At 43.3% G+C, this 20532-nt stretch overlaps 1 protein-coding gene and 1 pseudogene across 4 annotated transcripts in view; one reads left to right on the forward strand and one right to left on the reverse strand.

The window, feature by feature from the left end:
• Positions 1-202: 202 nt before the first annotated feature.
• Positions 203-7344, reverse strand: LOC141981886 (ras-related GTP-binding protein D pseudogene; annotated as a pseudogene).
• A 261-nt stretch (positions 7345-7605) lies between these two features.
• EPB41L4B (erythrocyte membrane protein band 4.1 like 4B) overlaps positions 7606-20532 on the forward strand; it is a 249164-nt gene continuing 236237 nt past the window's right edge. For all 4 annotated transcript variants that reach the window (XM_074945196.1, XM_074945197.1, XM_074945199.1 and 1 more), the window contains exon 1: positions 7606-7893. In XM_074945196.1, the coding sequence (XP_074801297.1) occupies positions 7606-7893 (288 nt within the window). The remainder of the gene's footprint in view (positions 7894-20532) is intronic.

The raw sequence follows: 20532 nt of genomic DNA on the forward strand, positions 1-20532 counted from the left end.
AGCAACTAACAAGCATTTCATAAACACTGAACACACTGTTATGGTTAAGATAGTTATTGAACTTGTACTAACACACAAGTGAAACAGACTGGTTTCCAGCAATGAATATGTCAGTGCTCGGCTGTGGCCTAAAGCCTTGGCCACAGCTGGCACCTAGTCAGCTAGCATCACACTCACTACTTCCATTCTCATTTCAAATACTTCATGTGTGACCTTGCAAAAACAATGGAAGTTGTAGTCTATTAGTTGTTAGCTCATAAGTTTGCATATCCACTGGAGTACTGTCAGTTGCAATATACATTTTACTGACTATATCAAATAAAAATGCTTTCTCAGTCCCAAACTTTGAAATGAAGAGGTTATATAGGTTTTCCAGCATTGAGAGCTACGGAATCAATTTCTATACTACTTTGCTAAGGGCTTCAAATATAGAATTGATCATATATGTTTGTCAGATAAAAGCTGAGGTGAACTTTCTCCAATCTATCATCTGTAAGGTCCTCAATTGCCACCTGATGAATGCCACTTTGGATTTCAATCTTGTGATCACCAGACAAACCATCCATTTTCTTAACAAAGATTTCAAAATTGATGTCTGTATTCACTTTATACGCTGGGGTCATGGTGAGATGCAACCTAGCCAAGGCTTCCATGTAATCATCCAGAGAATCAATGACAAACAGCAGTGCCCCAATGCCTCTGCAAATCGTCTCATAGTCATGGAGGTTCAAAAAAGAAGTCAATTTGCCCCGGCAAGTCCCATATTACATTTCATCATCTCTGGTCTCCAGCTCTCCTCTAAGAAGGAATCAAGCTTCTCTCCATTATCTGCTAGCCCAACAATAGTATTTCCCTCCTTCCCTTTCCTAGAGCTTCCTCAGTCCCTGGCTCATCCTGGCCATGCTCCTCTCACCCACATGGCTCCCTGCTGAGCCAACTCCCCATCTATATGCCACTCCTTTGATGTGAATAGCCACATTCTGAGGTGAGTGGGACATTCAGACCTTGCTAGATTTTCTATTTGGACTGCCGCAACAGGTGCCAATTGTTTTGCAGACACTTGTTCAGTAGGAAGTGGACTGAGTCCACCAAATCATTTTGTACAATCCTCAGAGAGATAATAACGTTTATTCACATTTCTAAAATATGCTGATCACATTCTAAGCATATGCGCAATTTCGAAAAACAACAATTAAAGTGCAGCTTTCCTTTGTGCTAATGTACATTCCCGTTCCACATTCAGTGTCTCTTTCTGTATCAAATGTGCTGAGTTTATAAAGTTGTTTTGTTTTTTAATTGACAACACTGACAGTTAATTGGGGTCCTTCCTTCCACACATCATCGGGGTAGTAAGGGTTCTGCAGGTCAAAGAAGATGATTATGTCGAGCTTCTAAACTTCTTTCTAGATTTTCCTCCTCTGCGACAAATATATTTTCTTTTAGCCTTAGTGTAATGTGTATGAATTATATTTTCACCTTGGCTATATTTCTAGGACTATTTCAACAAGCAGTGAAAGCTCCCAACTGTTTTCACAATCAGTTAACATTGCAACATCCTTCCCGAGTTGCTGCAGAATTCAGTATAGCACTGCTGCATATATCAAAGGGGGATTTGCTGTGTTGTTTAGGTCTCATGTGCCCCATAGCACAAACGGCCTTGAATGTATTTCTCTGTGGCGATATGATTAAAAGACACATCTGCCATTAGAAAATATCATCTGTGCTGGGTATGGATCAAGGAGGCATCAGTGTTTTAGCCTTTAGTGATCATTTGTACATATGTTGCATAAAGTACCTTTTTAGGCTCATTTGAAGGCCATAATTAAAAGAGCACGTTGGTCAAAGGTCACCTTTTTAAAATGAGTTTCTGATATTATTGCCGTTTTAGATAGTATTGAATGCTTTTATTTAGCTCTAATGATGAGATTCCTAGGCTTAAAAATAATTTCTTTGAACTGACTTGTATAAAAATCAGTACAATAAACTGATGAAAACCTCAGCTGGTGTATTACTCATAAACTAGCTAGTGTTGGGCCTGTTCAGTAGATGGACGGGAGACATGAAGAAATATGTAGTCAGCAGGGAACATTTTTCCTTTTAGGGACTTGCCTACATGGGAAAATTTCACCAGCTATGCAGGTACAGTTATACCACCATAGTTATACCGGTATAACTCTGCTTGGACACACATATCCAGCAATAAAAGTGCCTGTTGTCAGCTTATCTTAAACCACTTCCAAAGCAACATAAACTAAACTAGAAGCTTATCCTGGACTAAGAGTGTTCACCTGAGTTATATTGGTATAACAGTTTAAATTCACACCTCACCTTATGTCAGTACAACTTCCTATGTAGACAAGTCTTAACTCAGTTTTGAATCAGTTGGAGGAGGCATCTGATAATACAAAATCAAAGTCCTGACCACCTATCAGGTCATTAAAGAGACTATGGTACATTTTGTAAGCATAGAAGTATTAGCCCCAGTGTCCTTGTCAAATTATGATGTGCATAATTAAATCAATGGTGACCCGGGGGAGGGGCAAGTGTCACATGACCCTCCCCAAAATGCCCTGGGGCACGGGGAAGGCCAGCAGCTGGGGAGATGAAGGGGCAGGGCTAGAGCTGGAAAGGAAGAGGTGGGGGCAGAGCCTCTCCTCTTCTGGCCATGCTGCCTGGTGTGGTATGCCGCGCTGCACTCTCCCAGGCAGCCTTGTGGCTGGAGGCTGCCTGGCAGAGAGCAGCCGCTGGGTGCCGCACCATGGGCAGCATCCAAGACAGGCAGCATGGCCGGAGACTGCCTTGGAGAGTGCTCCACATATGCCAGGGGGACTGGAGCAGAGCCCCCCCGCCAGGTAATGTGGGATGGGGAGAACACGGGGCCCCTGGGCTGGGGGCAGGGCAGGGACAAGTCATGTGGGAAGCGGGGCAGGGAAGAGTCACATGAGGGGGTCACATGGGGGGGTGAGGACGAGTCACATGGGGAGGTCACGTGCCCCCGTTTAGCAGGTGCCCCCTTTGTGTCCCTCCCACTAAGTCGCCTCTCTTCATTTCAATTTTAAAAGAGATTTTGTATTGGACTCTGCAGTTAAACAGCTGCTGCGTTTCAGTGTTGGGTGAAGTGGTTCTATGTATAGTTTGCGTATCAGAGTTCTTTTCTTCTAACTAAACTGCTTTGGGGATCTTTCTGGATGAATGGTGGCATATAAATGCAACTTACTCTAAGCCTTGTAACACATCGTTGCATTTGCATTTTCCTCCTGCTGTGTGTCTGTGTATAAAGCAATCCAGAAATAGGGTAAAATTAGGCATATTCACATAACTGACATGGTGTTTGGGAAAGTAAACAAACACGTGACTGTGATGCACCACAGGAAGATCATAACTCAAGCGCTGTCATGCTAAAAAGCATTGCCTTCAATGACTTTTCCCCAAACTAGTTTCATTGTTGTCTATGGGGTTAGCACAATCAACAAACTCTCAAACCTAAAAGACCAAATAATCTTCATATCTTCTCAGGGTCTCTCTTTCTATTTTTATTAACACAGACAACGGGTCCATACCATGTGTGCTCATTGTTTGAGCCCTTTTGTGCAAGTTGTTTTTAAGGAGGACTGAAAGTTGAAGCATATTCTAGCAAAAGCTTGCAAAATGTCCCATTTTAGTCTCTGTAAAGACTCATGAAATTTTTGCCAAATTGCAGAAAAAGAAAATCTAGCTATGTTCAATTTAAATGTAGTACTCTTCTTTTTACATAGTGAAAGTCTGGCAGAGCAGCAAAATCCACAAATGCATAGACAGTGACACAAAATAAGAAAAGGAAGAGGTCTCTAATTGTTAGACAGTACATATAATACCACAATAGAATTATCTTAATTAGGACATCCAATAGTAGCTGCCGTTAAGAAGCGGTGTCTTTTTTTTTCTTAAACAGCCAGACACTTAAACTGAAACAAAATACTGAATGAAATTACACAAATAGAAATATTTTTGCTACATTTCATCCATTCATACCATTTAATTGTTAATGGTTAGTATGTCACAAGTGGTTACACATCACTTACCCTCTTGGCACTGGCCAAATGCCACTAAGTGGCTTTTTTTGCAAATAGTGGCCCAATTAAACTGCCGTTATTTCTACTCATTGCAGTTATGCTAATCTGGTTACCTGGGGGCTGTCCATAGGAACACAGGAATTGCTATACTGGATCAGACACATGCTCCATCTAGTCCACTATTCTGTCTCTGGCAGTGACTGGTACCAGATGCTTCAGACTAACGTATAAGAACCCCGTAGTAGGAAGAAGTCCTATCTTGATTAAGATTATACTGCAATGTATACCTTTATAGCAGGGTCAATCTGAGCATCTCAAAGTGTTTTTCAATATTGTTAAACCTTTTATTGCTCCTGTGAGGTAGGTTGTGGAATCCCCATCACTGGAGGTTTTTAAGAACAGGTTGCACAAACATCTGTCAGGGATGGTCTAGGTTTACTTAATCCTGCCTCAAAGTAGGGGCTGGAATTGATGACCTCTTGAGGTCTTGTCTAGCACCTACATTTCTATGATTCTAAGAGGAATATCTTCACCCACAAATAAGTTGCAGCCACCTTAAGGATGGAGCGCAGCAGATGTTTAACAGCACATGGAATCACTTGCGGGCATATCCACTCAAAACTGAAAGGGGAATGTGGGCAGGCAGAATGTAACATTTCTATGATTCTCAGAGTGCTGGTTACTGAATCACCAGCATCACTTCCTGCAGCAACCAGGTCTCCTTTGAAGGTCTCTCATCCACTTATTGATCAGGTTCAACCTTGCACCATTTAGGAGATCCGATGGAATCACAGCATGTGTGTGGCTCCTCTATAACAGTACTGTTTCTTTTTAGTGTGGCCACTGGACAATATTTTGTATGCTAGTAGTGAAAGTCAAGCAGATATAAATCATGTAACCCTCGGATTGATTAGGGTTTGAAAAAGATGCTCCTACTTTCCCCCTGCAAAGGGCTTGTTTCTCAGGGGCTGCAGGAAGATGCTTGTGGCTCACTAAGTCAGAGCTGCCCACCCTTCCACCATGTCCCGTCCCCATCCCCGACATGCTCTCTCTCCCTTTACACCAGGGATGAGGCTCATTCAGGAGGTAGCAGAGCCACCACTGCCAGATTTCTGTCACTTTAAGAGTATTTTGTGCTGTTTATGTAGTGTACTGGACTGGAGAATCTATCCTGTAATGTTCACAAAAGAAAGAACCCTAAACTATGACACCTGATTTTAAGATTCCTAATAATGGCAAACTTGGAAAATACAAAGAAATGCAAATTGAACTCTGTGCAAATATAATCTCTAGTAGTACTGGATGAAGAAAAGAGACACGTACCTCCCCATTTTCAGCAATGCTTCTTTAAATAACTGTAGAGTTGGGGGAAATACCAGCCCAAATATCTTGCTAATCCAATGAGTATTTTGCTGGAGTTAGCACTTCAGGTCTGAGCCCCTTGCGTAGTATGAAACAATAGGAGGAGATGCAGAGCTGCTGCTACCAGATAATTTAGCAGTGATGTCCAAGCCCTTTAGTGCAAGACAATGCTTTACATCCATTTGTTCTAATGATGAAAGGTGGATGCATGGAATTGTGCCTTTTGTTGCTTTCATAAGAAATGATGTACTGCCAATATTTTAAACATAGGGCTTCTACAAATGTCCCCTCCTCCAGTCATACTAAATGCTGTGACCCCAGGCTGCTATGTTTGCAGAGAGAATGGGTGAAGGATTATTTAAAAACGTTTGATTTGTAGCCATAACCAAGGAAGGAGGACTACTGTTCAGCCTGAAAAGCAAATGAAGAGGTAGGAAATGTGGGAGAATGCCCTCCCTTTGGGATTTTTTTTTTTAAATACATAGTGGTGATTCTGAAGGCAGTATTTTTGTGTGTCCTAAGAATATGATTTTTGCAGGAGTGCCTGAACAGTGTCTAGAGGACAGGTACATTTAATCAGAGACAGAGAAAATTTTCTTATCCTTCCTTCAATTATTTAGTGAAACTTTAACAAGATGTAAGTATCCCCTCTCTAGCACTACCCTGGATACAAGATATACCATGCATGTCCTTGATCCATCCCATTTCTGTGAACAGGCAACAGGTCCTTCTCAGATGGCCTGGACTGCTTTCAGAAATATTGAGTGTATATTTTCTTATTTCCTGCTGCCCTCATTTTTATTCACTCATTTTGTCAGTTCACTTTCCCGTCTTATCTCGTCCCTGTGGTCCTTAACGTTTCCTTAAGTGTCTAGGTATTATTTCCCCCTCCCATAGGTTTATTACTGTCCCAGATTAGCTAGGAGTGTCCTGCAGCTATCGAAACCACTGGCTCTCAATTTGAGTGCTGCACACTGGTGTTTGGGGTGTGTGATAGTGATTGGGGGGAGGGATAACCAACTTTATGGCTGGATGAAAGGGGGTTCTGAATCCGTGGTAGGGGGGCACCTGATACAACGGAAAACCGTAACATGATTACAATATGGAAATTAACTTAGCAAACTGCCCTACCAGCGCTGGCGCAGCTGTCTCTTTGATCTGAAGCCTCTGGGCAGAGCAGGCAGCCCTGGCAGTGTTTATTACAGGTACTGCGGGCGGAGGGCAGATGCAGTGACAGGTTCTCTAGCTTCACCTGCCGCCGCTGCCCCTGCATTTTAGCAGCTAGAAGCAGTGCTGTGCTCCCCATGGGTCCTGCGGCGTACAAGCCCAATTGGCAGAGTGCGGGGATAAGGAGAGGAGGCAGGAGAGAAGGGACAGCCCGTGACGGGGGGGAGAGGGGGAGGAGAGGGTAGCGAAATAACAGCGGGGAGGAGCAAGGCCGGATCGCGGCCTAAATTACACACAACGACCCACCTCTAATAGATTTCCTCGTCCTCCCTCCCCCCCGCCACGCTGCAGTCTCGCTTTAGGGGCACACGCGGCTCGTCCCGCCCCAGAGGTCCCAGACGCCTCCCCGTGGCAGCGAGGGCCAGCAGAGGGCAGCAGGCAGCTGCCTTACCCGTGCGCAGGGCAGCAAGGTGCGGACTGCCGAGCTCGCAGGTGAAACGCTGCGCTTGGACCTTCCTCCGCCTCCCCGGCCCGCTGGTCCCTCCCTGGCCGGAGGTGGAGCGGGGGCAGGCCCGGCGCAGGCGCCCTCCCCGCTCGGAGCGTGTGCGCGCGCCCTGCCGGAGCGGGGAGCAGGTGGGACCCCGGCCGCCCCGCCGGGCGAGCACCCCGGGGCAGCCGGGCGGGAGCAGCGCCAGTGCACGGGCGGCCGCCGCGGGACCTTTCCCCCAGGAGCGGCCGCCGCCGCCGCCACTACAGGTTGCATCGCGCTCCGCCTCAGCAGCAGCGGCAGCTCCCCCCGGCCGCCCCGCGGCGCGGCTCCCGCTGCAGGAGGGGCTGCATCTCCCCCGCCCCCTTCCCTCGGCCGGGCGGCGCTGCAGAGGGCGGAGCTGGGAGCCGGGGAGGGTTGGCCCCGGTGCCTGGCTCCCGGCGGGCGGTGCTGCTGGGTTGCTCTGGGAGGCTCCCCGGGGCTGGGCGCGGAGCTGCGGGCTCTGGGGTGTGAGCAGCCGGGTAGGGCGCCCCCAGGATGCTGCGGTTCCTGCGCAGGACCTTTGGCCGGCGGTCGATGCAGCGCTACGGGCGAGGGGCTGGACGCGGAGCCGGGCGAGGAGGCGCCTTTGGGGCTGGGGACGAGCGGGACGGGGGGCTGAGAGGAGCCGCCGCCGCGGAGGGGTTCCCCTCTTCCCCGCACCCCGGAGGAGCCGGGCACAGCGCCGGAGCCGTTGTCCACATCCCGGCGGCCGGGGACAGCAAAGCGGCGCTGCAGTGCCGGGTCCTGCTGCTGGACGGGACCGACGTCAACGTGGAGCTGCCGGTGAGTACCGCGCTGCAGCCCACCCCCAGCGTAGTCCCCCCCCCCCATGCCATGACGATGCCCCCGTACAGCCCCCCCCCCCGAGTAACACACATTTGCCTGCGTGCACACTTCTCCCTCCCCAACAACATGCCCCTTGTGGAGCCCCCTTGACACGCCCCTGCCCCCCAGCGTGCCTTCTATGCACCTGCCCGCCAGGTAACTAGCCTGGCGGCTCCTGTTTGCCCTTTTCCTTTCCCCGGGGGCTCCCCCTTTCTCTCGGTACAAACCAGCCGCGTCTGCTTTCCTCTCCCGGCAGTGCGTATGGAGGAGACACCCACCTGCTCCCCTCCCCCGCGTGAGCTGCTCCTGCTCCTCACCCCCGGGGCTGCCACGATCCCTGGGCTCGGGGGCTCGGGGATAGGGAGGGGGGCGGGGGCGTGCTGCATAGGCAGGGGGAGCCGCCATCTCCTCCCCCTCTCCCCCGCGCATCTGAGTTGCTACATTGTAATGGATTCGTGCTCTTGTTAATGTCATTTGCGCCCCCTCCCCCGATAGTGTTGGGGGGGGGGAGCCCGCGGTGCAAGGGGCCTGGGGATGTGGGGAGGGGGAAGCTGTAGCTGTTCACTGGGATTTCTATCTTTCCTGTTTCCCCCAGCCCCGGCTCAGTTCAGCAAGACGCGGTCACTGCGCTCACAGTCCGCACCTGTAGCTCTGCAGGGAAAAGCAAAGAGCCGGGCTTGTTTCTGGGGTCACGCCGCTGGTTCAGGTCCCTTTGGCCTAGCGCGAGTGGCGTGTTGTGCTTGCGGGACGGGGGTCGCAGTTAATGCTCGCCGTGCAGCGCTATTTGGGGGGGGGGGAGGGAGGGAGCGAGTAACCTTCTCCCCTCTCCTCCCCCCAACTTCCTTGCATTTCCTGGCAGGCGTTAAGCCTGGCTGTCTAAAGTGCAGGAACGGCTCCGTATTAGGCCTGATAATGTCACACACCCAGGTGCACGCTGATATTTCCGACTGAAGTTGCAGGATTGCTGTGTCAGGCTGTGCCAACGTTGTACCTTGTGGCTGAGGCGTAATTCTCTCCTTGTCCCGCACAGGCATCTCTCTTGCACTGGGGGGTGTGTGTATGCTTTTCTCTGCGGTGAATACAGAGGGGCAGTAGCGGCATAGGTAACTCTACAAGGGTCCTCGGGTTCTTGTACAGACAAGTCTCTCTTCCCTGGGCTTGACCCGGCTGCGCGCTGCATTCTCTGCACCTCTCTCAAACGTGCTGCTGAGAGATCCACTGTGATCTGCTGCCTTGACTTTAACAGGGTTCAACTGAAAATTGAATTCTTGACAGCCCATAGTTGGGTTGGTTTGAGCTGCTGCTGCTCACCCAACTCTGGGAGTTAAGTACTGTGGTATTAGATTTGCATTTCTTATAATACATTTTGCAAGTCCTGGCTTTCTCTTTTTTGGTTGTTCTTGGGCTATACCCCCGCCCCCCCCCCCTTTTTTTAAATTACAAACTTTGAAACTTGTTCCTGGCTTCTTCTTTTGCCGTCAGTGAGGTTTATTTCAATTTAACTATATTTGTACATGGTATGGCTTCAGGGATTGTTTTAAAATCACAGTAATACTGAAAGTATTTAATGGCTTGTAAGTGTAAGACTAAAGATTTAAGACTTCCATATGAATTTCTGGGAGATATGTAAGAAGTACATACTCCAGAGATCTGGATATTCTTCTCTTTCTCCCACCCACTTTGTGCAATTGATGTTCAGAGTTTGCAATTCTTTTGTTGAGTAGTCAATTGTAGTAACAAAATGAGAAGAAATATTCCCTTTCCAATATATTTGGTGCTCTCTGAACTAGGGTAGAAAACTATATTAACATAACTTTAACAGTATCATTAATTACAAGGTGTTTAATTTCAACAGTATGAAAAAAAAACCTGGTTCCAGAATATTTATTTTTCATTGTAAGCCTTTGACTGTTTATTTTGTGTGCACCCACTTATGCTGTGTGCACACTTAGCCAGCATAGAATTTGGCACCATGATGGTCTCTGCTCAAGAGAAAATAGCAGTGTTGAAGGTCAGGTTTGGGGTGTGCAGGTAGAGACATCTGGGGAAGCTTGCAGAGCATCTACCTTGCTTAAGATAATGTTGTTAATTCCTCTTTTCCTTTCAAACTAATCATTTTTGAAGACAGTGGAAATCTTGGTATCTCTTAGAGGAAAGAGCTAATAATGTTCTGGGTCTGAATCACAGTTTATTATAGTGCTAATTTTACTGCTGAGCAAAAATGTTTTCTAAGGAAGAATTTTAATAAGTAATCGGGGTAAAATCAATATATTAAGGACATACTTACAGAAGTTTATGTAGTTAAGATCAATAAATATTTAGTTCAATGCTATACTCTATTTGAACTAACATATCATATATTGCCTGCTTATTGTTAAAGATCATGTTTATTCAGACAACGTAGTGTTAAAACATGACTGAACTGAAACCAGATCAATTGCATCTAATCAGTAATTCTTCTGTGTCTTCTGAGTAGAATGTAATAATGGCACGCTCCTCGCTTCTTTACTATTGAAAATAAAAGGAGATCTTATTCTCTCAATTTAAATAGTTGTGTGGTCCAATAAAGAATGAAAAGCACACAGGCTAATACTGTAATGCTCAAACCAAGTAAACATAACTGTTTGTAAACAATGGGTTAAAGTATGTCATGGCTATTGTGTGTTTGTCCTCAGATGGCGTATGGGACTTTTGACAACTCTCCCTTTTGCTCAACAGGTTGTGGTGGAGGACTCTATGGGAGCTCACAATGATTGTTAGCATCTTACCTAACTCAGCAGAAGATTATTTTAGCTGGTATCTTTACCTGTTCCACACTTTTTCTCTTTTTCATAAAACACCCAAATTGATGATTAAAAAAATTATGAAAGAGGCATTGCTCCAGTCCATGCATATTGGTAACAGGTACTGCACTGCAGTTTTCTCAGTCTTGCACATATCGTGCCCCAGTCCTGCAAACAAACTGCTCACATGTGCGTAACTTTATACAAGTGTCCACAGGACTGGGGCCTGAAATGGCATAATGGATTAAAGGGTTTTTGGGGGGTAACATTTACAACTTTTAAAAAGACTGATTGGTTTCCTTGTTTGTCTGATGGCAGGAAATATGTGTTGTAGGGGAAAATACAAAATTCTAATTTTATTAGCCTGCCTTGTTAACCTTTAACCCCTAAAATTCCTCCCTTAGTACAAGTTAGATTCCCTTAAACATACACCTTGTCAGACTCTACTTTCAGTGATGCTTTAAGTTTTCTATAGTGCTGACCAGCTGTCTAAAATAGGCAACTGTGTAGGTATTTGGTAAGGTTGGCTTTAAGATTTTGGCATAACACTTAAATTGAGAATCTTATTGCCTACACTTTTGTCCAAGTCCTGCTAACTTTTCACTTTCTATAATCACCACCTCTGTGGTCTCCACTTGTTCTTTCCTCACTTTTTTCTTTCAGTCTGTACAAAATATTGTCACCAAAGCCATCTTTCTTTCTTGTGTACCTGATCATATCTATCTCTTCTTATCCATTTCTGTCTTGAACATTTGCCCTCTGTTCTCCTTTTCTTCTGTGAACAACCTAAGGTGCTGCTACTTTCAAATTATTCCATAACTTGGCCTGTATCTCTCTCTTCCACTCTTTCATATATCCCCTTCCACTCTCTTTAATCTGCTCAAGCTTTCTTCATTACTGCTCTCTTTACTTTCTCCTGAACTTTGCACTACCTTCATCTAAACAACGTAAAAAAAAATATTGTTTTGAGCGTTTCAGCCAATTCCTTTATTAAACTTTTTATGTAACGTTTTGAGGATTACTTACTGATACATGCTTTCCCTTTGCTTTTAAATCTTTAAGACAAAAATGTGTACCTTGAAAGCATTCTTTCTAAACAGAATAATGCACTAGCTAGCTTCTTAAACCCACAACTCCTCAGGGCCCCGTACTGAATCTTAGAGATGCTGTTAAGCTTAGATATGTTGTGAAGAAGTGAGTGGCAGTTTACCAGATCTGTTGCTGTGGGGTGATTGCCCACGGGAAAGAGTGTAAAATAGTGTCATTAGTTCCTGTTGACCAGATATCATATGTGCACATCCGAAATCTAGAATGTCTGATATGAATTGATGTGGGAGAAGGGAAGGAGGGACCTGTATCAGAACGGCCTTTTCCTGCTCTTGCTGTATATTATTAAGCTTCAAGAGCATATTTAGCATTTTTTGTGTTGTCATATTGGTACAGGAGGCTATTATTTGTTTGGTCTTTGCCTTGCAACTCAGCTGTTGGTGGGGTAGAAGGCTATTTGCTCACTGCTATCAAAATAATAGTTTCTTCTTCTCAGAGGGTTGCTTCAGAATTCTCATGACTTAACACAAGAAAAGCAGCTGCAGGTGATGCCATACCTTTTATATACAAGCATAAAGATGGAGAATAGAAAAACAAAATATGTTGATTTTGCTTTGGTAGTCTGATCCACAAGTGGAAATGAAGACTTTTAAGGCCTGGCTTTTAAAGCTGAGTACCCAGAGATTGTGTTGATTTTAGTCAAAGTTGTGGATGCTCTGAACTTCTAAAAATCGGACCTACATTTTTAATTTGGTGCATTTTCATCATAAGACTTTTTGTGAGATGGCTACTTCTGTGCTATAAAGCTCTAGCTGTCAGTTCAGGGTAGTCCGTCATAAACATTCCTTCACTAGCAATCACCTTGCTGTACTAAAGAAATCTCTTGGATACTCAAGAATATAATTACAGAGAAGGTGTGTGGTGTGTTATAAAATATTATGTTTAGTGATCAAATAAATGGAAAAGACAAATATACTACTTTAAATGAGTGAAATGTTTTCAAGTGGATAGCTTTTGTTTTATTCTGTGCCTTCCTTTTTGGTACTTGGTATTTTACTTTGGTATTTTAATGACTGTTTCAGCTACTATAGCAACATTTAGAATAGGGATAACAAAAATATCTTACTACTTTTAGTCATTCGTGTTTATGGTACCACATCCCTTTATGGGCTGAATAATGTAATCATAGCTATGCTAGTGTAACTGTGTAACAATAGTGTAAACTGTATTGTTTACATCAAATGCAAATGTAAAATAACATTTTGGTGTTTTAAGAAACTCTTTGTTATTGCTGTCCTCTCTTTGGTTTATTATTTGCCAAGCAACTGACTTGATACAATTTGTAAATAGCACTGAGGAAGAAAGGGAGTCAAAATAACACTTTTAATTCCTCCCCCCTTTTTTACATTGTTTTCTGAGCAGAACTTTTGTCAAAATAAACTCCTTCATTTGAGAAAAATGTGTAGTGAAACCTACTAATATACAGTAGGACCCTTTGATTCAACTTTGTCTCTGAGCTGAATAATTTTGTATTATTATTTTTAGGACCACATTACTATATTATTAAATAACACCTTTCTTATAAAGTAACAAGTGGAGAATTAATAAATAAATATGAATCAATAATAAACCCCATTTAAACTTATCATTCACAAAACTTAGTGTCTCTCGTTATAGACCTTGCTTTTTGACAACCTGATAAAAATGAAATGCAAGAAATATTAATGGAATACTAGGCTTGCATACTTACCTATTCAAATGGGATAATGTTTAAAGTCAGTCATGCTACTGTAACTCTGCTCTCGAGTATATTCATGACAATAGTCTTTAATTACTTTATTGTATTTTTTTACAACCTTGGTTACATCCGTAGCACTTCGTATTACTCTGTACTGCTATTTACAACAGAGTATATGAACACCATCAATTGTAAAAGTGCACATTAAAATATATAAATATATTACAGCAGCAGTATAGTAAAACAGTTATAGTGAGTGGTATTTTATTTTGGCTTCTCTTTTATAACATCAACTCTTTCAATAACAACATGATGTTTAATTGTTCTTTTTAGTTTAGTTGTATAAGTCTTGCTGTTTGCTAGGTGATTTACAGCTTAAGATGATGAGAGGGACTCTGCCACAAAGAGTTGACAGTTGAACTAGAGAACTTACCAATTGATGTGGGAGGGAAGGGGAATAATTGGAATAATGTGCTTGAAAGATGAAGGTAAGTGCATGTTGTCTTTGGTTCTATGAGGGAGGGTGTAGATATTTGGAGGGAGGTGGAAAATGGAGACTTGTTTGTGCACTTTGTAAACAATAGGTTAAAGTGCAGTTCTGCTCTGAAAAGTAACTGTGTAAAATGGAATTGTTTCCATGTTTGTTCTGTGTCTGATTTCTATGTAACATTTGCTCACTTGACAGAAACATATTGTTTTATTAACAAGCCTGCAAACACAACCTTTAAGTTACCTGCAATACTTGTGCAACTCTGTTGAAGAGGCAGCATCCTTATGAGTGATGAAAAGGAAGTTTGCAGGGCTGGCAGTTAGAAAACACATCATTTGACTTGTAAATTGGGCACATTTGATATGGAAATAATTTCCTTTAGACAAACATGGAACCATCTCACGCCATTTCTGCAGTCACTCTTCAGACCAGATTGCTGAATACACCATTAGTGTTCAGCCTCTGGCCCTGATGCTCTTAAGTGCGTCCTTTGATGGGGTCTATGTTAAGAAGAAAAAGTGTTTGAGTCTAAATTGAAAATGTCTCCCTAGTAGCTCCCCCCCCCCCATTCCTGGGGGATGGGGAGTGAAGAGCAAAGCAACATCTGAGCTGCTACTCCTTTAAGAGGAGGGGAGCAGGCAATTGAGAGAGAGAGAGAGAGCAGAGAGCTAGAGCCATGTAGCCTTCATGTGAAGGGGAGAAGGAGAACCCACAGTGCAGCAGGAGGAGTTGGGACAATAGAGAAAGGAGGCAGAAAGAGGTTCCACAAAAGTAGGTAGGGGATGGCAGAACTTGACTTGGGGTGAGGGTGTGCCCAACTGTAATTGACTTTGATCAAGGAGAGGTAAGAACTGGTTTTGGGGAGTAGGTTGGTCAGGAGAATAGGAGTAGAAAGGATAGTTTTGAGGAAGTGATGGCCACTGAGGGCCATAAGGGGAGGGAGGGTGAAATTTGAGGGCAAGGAAGATGTTCCTGGAAATACATGGACAGTGTGGAGGGAGAGGTGGTTGGTTGTGGAGAGGCAAGTCTTTGGGGTTCCTGGGAAGGAAACATCTCTTTCTTTCTGGGGACGAGGCTGAGGAGGGTAGTATAGGGAAGAAGGTAGCTATAGGTATATTTCTAGGGGATGGGGTGCTAAAAGTCGGACTTGAAAAAGGATGCCGTTCTTTCCTTCCCTCTCCAAGCCCAGCTGCTGCTCTGAAAAAAAAACAAAAAAACAAAAATCCAGCTTTGAACCTAAAGTTTTTGGTGCTGCATTTTAGGCTCCCAGTTCAGTTGAAGAACTTACAAAGTTTTGCGTCGTGGATGGAGAAGGCTGATTTTGCAGAAATATTTGTATAGAAAGAAATAGCAGTGTCTGTGTGGGTGAAGAATTGGGGAGGGGGTTAAGAGTGGCGACAGAGGCATCCAAAAAATAACACCATAATTGGAAGCCGGGAGGTGGGATAGGGAAGGGGGTATGCTAGAAATGGCTGAGAAATAAAAGTTTTCAAGAAAGTTTGGAGAGTTCAATTTTAACGCTTTTCTGTTTAAGTTGGCAGCAGGCAATCGAGGAAGAAATGAGAGTCTGAGAAAAGTGGAGAAAAAATTGGGATTGGAGAGAGAAATATGGGATTCATTAATACAAAGATGGTGATAGAAGGCAAGAGACTGTATGAGGTCACTCCAGGTAGTCTGTAGAGGGAGAAGACCAAGGAGGAGTCCTGAGAGACAGTGACAGAGCAGAAGGCATGGGGGGAGGGGGAGGAAGAAGAAGAAGATACACTGATGGATCAGTCAGAGAGAAAAGAGTGCCATGAGAACATAGCATCTCTGAAGCCTAGGCAGGAGAACAGGTGGTATTTTACAGTGTTATAGGTGACAGAAAGGTGAAGAAGTTGCGTGGGCAGGGACAAGTAATTTCTGTTCAGTGAAAAAGGCAAAAGCCAAAGTCAATGGGAGCTATCTTCTCCTGTGACAGCATGAGGAGCAGGAAAGGGAAGGAGAGAGCTGAGAAAGCAGATGATGAAGGCAATGGGATCATGGGTGGGGTTTCATAACTTGGGGAAATGCTGGCTTGTTTGAAGTTAAAGAGGAAGTAGCTGGCAGGCAGCTCTTGAATGAAAGAGGTACAGGATAAACATAGAAGCAAGGGGTGGGTCATGCATATGTGAAACTGAGGGTAGAGGTTAAGGGTTTGGTCCAGAAGAGTAAAAGAGACTTTTGAACTCAAAATGGATGAAGGAGACAAGGATGCAGGGAGGAGGATGGGGATTTCTTTAGGACTTGCATTTCTGCCTGCCTTCTCCACCTTTTCTTTCCTACCCACACACCCTGAAGCTGTGCTTCTGTTGGCAACCCTTTGCAGTGGTCATCATATGGAGGCTCCCTGTAATTTTATTTTCAGAGACTCTTTCCCTCCATGTTCGTCCCCCTCCCCAGTGCTAACATCCTGTTTCCCTTTCTTGCTTCACAACATGGCCATGGCACTTAGACCTACTCTGGTTAACAGTGGCTTCTGTCTTGAGTGGCTGTCTCCTGCCCACCTCCCCCCGTGAGTCAACTGATTTCCCCCAACCCTCCCCCACATTGTATTTTTCCATGTACATCCTACAAGTCGTGGTCTGCCCCTCTAGGGGTATTTAGGTTACTCATGGGTTAGGGAATTGGATGAGGTCTGCCACTTGAGGACTATCAGGAGCATCAGAGGGTGGCCAGTTCTACTGACTCTACCCAGACTTATCAATATTTTCTTAGAAGAAGGGGCAGATGAGACCCCTGCAAGGTTCTTGCCATTTTACAGTCCGAGGCAACTGTCAGAACCACAGGAAATATAATATCTGTCTACTTCCTCTGCAGGCCCTTCCCAAAGGCAAAAGAATCCCGTCATTTCCACACAAAGCCCTGATGTGGATTTTCATGGCTGTGGGATGGGAAGCAGGAATCCTAAACTACAGCAGATCCACAGTGGGCTCCACTGATGTGATGCAGGCCCCTTGGTTCTACCACTTTGATTAAAATGCTCTGTCTCCATTATTCCAGCAGATGTGGATTCCACAGACAACAGCTCGTTCCGTGTATTAATATGGATTGAGCACACGTTGATGAAACATCAGATCTATGTGACCAATCAATCAAATAAATAATTCCTGGGCTTTATCACTTTTATTTTAAAACACACACTTTTCATTGATTGATTACTTCATTGGCAGTTACTAAGAGAACTATGTGAATGACATATTTAGACACATGGGACAAAAATGCACACAATTCAACTAGTGGATCCCACCCTGAGATAAAAAGTAAACATAATGCATGACATTACTAGCCTGCTCCAGGAGAACTATGAAGCCTGCAGTTTGACTAATTATGTGCACTGGTATTGCATTGCCTTGTTTGTGTTAGCGTTTGTCATCCCCTTAAGAAACAGAGTTTTCTGCAAAACATTTGTTTTCTCATGCAAACCTTACAAAGTTCCTTCTTTCTTTTTTATTAAAAACATGAAAAAGTAGAGGGGGAAATAATGAAGTGTTTAAAATGGCTATCATCTGTTGTGTGTTTGACTTATTTTGTTCTATGTATTATCACAAATAGCATCAGTTTAAATGTGCCCTGGACCATTGTGAGGCGCTTATTTCTGTATATTTATTTTTTTGTTAAAGTGCCATACCATCATCATGGCGAATCCCAAAGGGATGTAGCTTCTTTGCAAATCAAACGCCACCTGGATTGATCTCTAGCTGGTCTGCCTGGGTGTTCAGTCTGTGTCCATTGTTGGTGATCTTATCATGCCACCAAAGCTTTTATTTTATTCCTTAATAAACTTGCTTAATAATTTGTCTTCCATCCTATAATATGTCTGTACCAAGAAAAGTGCCATATACATCTACTCAATCTATAAAACAGTAAATATTATATGCATATTAATATATGAATAATATATGACTAATGAACTTAAACTTGCTCCCTCGTTCATTTGGAACCCCAGAGACTCAGAAAAATAATGACTTATTTTAAGAAGAAAACTTTACTGGTTAAAAATATTGTTGGAATACTTGGAATACACTAACAAATGTTGTTATATATAAAAATACTATTGGGGGAAAATATATCTGTTATTTATATACGCTTGTTCATGGTGGTGGTCTACACAAAAACCGAATGATACGGTGCTAAAGTCCCCGGACTGAAGAGCTTGCAGTCAGATAAATATCGTACGCAGGGCAAGAACTCAAAAAGGCATAAGGACCTATATTAGGGGATCATAACATTCAGTTAAATTATATTTCTTGGAAGACTGAAAAATCCATGGAACTAAACAATACAATAGTGTTACTTTTTAAAAGATGTTCTAGTGTAACTTATCAGGGGACGAACTGGATTTCAAATATGGCTGTGTGGAAAGAAAATGTTTTTTCACAATGTCTCTTTGTAATCATTCCTAATTAGACACATACTGTTCCCAAGTTGCTTATTTGTATTAAACATGGACTCAGGAGGAATTAGCAACTTATCAGGCTTGGTTAGAAAATACCCATTTGTTTTGCTATACCACGGTAGCACTGTACGTGTAGACATATGCTGAGTGAGGAAGCCACTTCTCATTTGCAGCCTCAAGTATGATGTGATGCTAATTGTACTAATTTCACTAAATGTAGGCTGGCAGCTTGTCTGGCACCTAATAAATAATTTTAAATTAAGTTGGCCAGAATAGAATTTTTTGGTTGTCTCATGCTGCAGGACATGTCTCATTTTGAGGTTGTCCATCAATATTTTTCATCAACTATCATTAGTTTCAGAATAGCAGCCATGTTAGTCTGTATTCGCAAAAAGAAAAGGAGTACTTGTGGCACCTTAGAGACTAACAAATTTATTTGAGCATAAACTTTCGTGACCTACAGCATCCGATGAAGTGAGCTGTAGCTCACGAAAGCTTACGCTCAAATAAATTTGTTAGTCTCTAAGGTGGCACAAGTACTCCTTTTCTTTTTATCATTTGTTTGTAAATGTTGTAATTTTATCTTGGACCTTTTCTACTGTGATGTCAAATAAGAAAAAATCTTAATTTCCCAAAGTCTGTCTGTCTGTTTTTGTAAGTAAACATTTTTCACGTCTGTAAGCAGAGAGTAATTTATCAACACTGAACGTAACAAATCTTTTTCTTTGGGGCAGATCATCTCTACAAGAAAATAAACAAAACAAAAACCAACTGTATATTTTCCCATATTTACTAGTAATTACTTGGAATCATGTGATATAACATGAAAATGAGACCTTGCACTTTCCAGATGAAAGATTTTCTTATATGACAAGTGGAATCGAAAACACAAGTACTTTATGCAATAGTAATACTGCAGCAAAGATCTCTTCAGTAGAATGCAAATCTTTAGTATGTAAGTTTTGCATTCAACCTACTTACTGTGTAAAAGTTTTTCCTCAATAATGAACCTTGCTTGTAGACACTGAGTGAAGAATGATTCTATTCTCTTTTAAATTAGGCAAATAACTGGTAGATGTGTTTCTCCTCTTAACCATGGGTTCATAACCCCAGAACAGGCAGCACTCCATAATGCATAGTGGCCAATATCCAAACAACCCACAGCTGAGCAGGTATTTGTTGCTTCCACTCTGCTTGCATGAATGATGGAAATCCTGTAGTTCTGGGGAGGAGTCGGTGTAATAGAGGACGGATTTAGTTTCAGGTTTGTCTCATAGAATCTATCCTCTCACGCTTTCTTCTCCCTTTACTAATTCCCCTCTCCCTGCCCCAAAAACCCACCTTTAAAATATAGCAGTTTTTTGAGAAATACACTTTTTGGAAGGCATTTCTTGCTACTGGATATAACTACTACTCTGATGGTGTTGATGATGATTTGGTTCAATAGCTAAAAGTCAAATCCCGACCTGAAAAGATAAGTGTTTTACTATATTTCTCTTACTTTTTCTGCTATCCTGCATCTCCTTTTTTGCCTTTCTGTGTCTTACTGGCCTACACTTGCTGTTGCCACCTCCTTGTAGGGAGGAAGGTTCTGTTGTTCCCTCAGACTGTGATGGGTCCTCCGCTCTGCCCAGCACTCTGCCAAGTCTAGCCCTCAGCTTCGCTCCTAGCTGCAAGGTGGCTTTATATAGGCATGAGCGTTGCATTTGTGCAATGAATTCTGAGTTCAACTCCTAGTAGAGCTTTGGAGTTCTGTTCCTAACTCTCGTTGACTTGCTGTATGACTGGGCTAGTCCTTTATTCTGTTTTTTTTTTCTTTGTCCTTTATAATATGGGCCCAAGACTTTAAAGGTGTTGGGAATTAGTGTCTGTAAAGTGATCCGAGTTCCTAACGTGAAAGATGATGTATAAGTTCTCAAAGTATTGCTTCTGTTTACTGTTGTGTACTGTGACTTTCTTAATATGTCTTATGTCAAATGCCTGACTAGTGAAGGAAAAGAGGCTAATTTGGGCCCTTCTGAGTGACAAAACCATTGTTTCCATAACTGCATTCTTCATGAGAGTGGTTATTTTAGTCTAGAGATTAAAAAAAAAGAAGAGGACAGATTGTCATCTGACTCCT

The sequence above is a fragment of the Natator depressus genome, chromosome 2 (assembly GCF_965152275.1).
Source record: "Natator depressus isolate rNatDep1 chromosome 2, rNatDep2.hap1, whole genome shotgun sequence".
Classification (NCBI taxonomy): Eukaryota; Metazoa; Chordata; order Testudines; family Cheloniidae; genus Natator; species Natator depressus.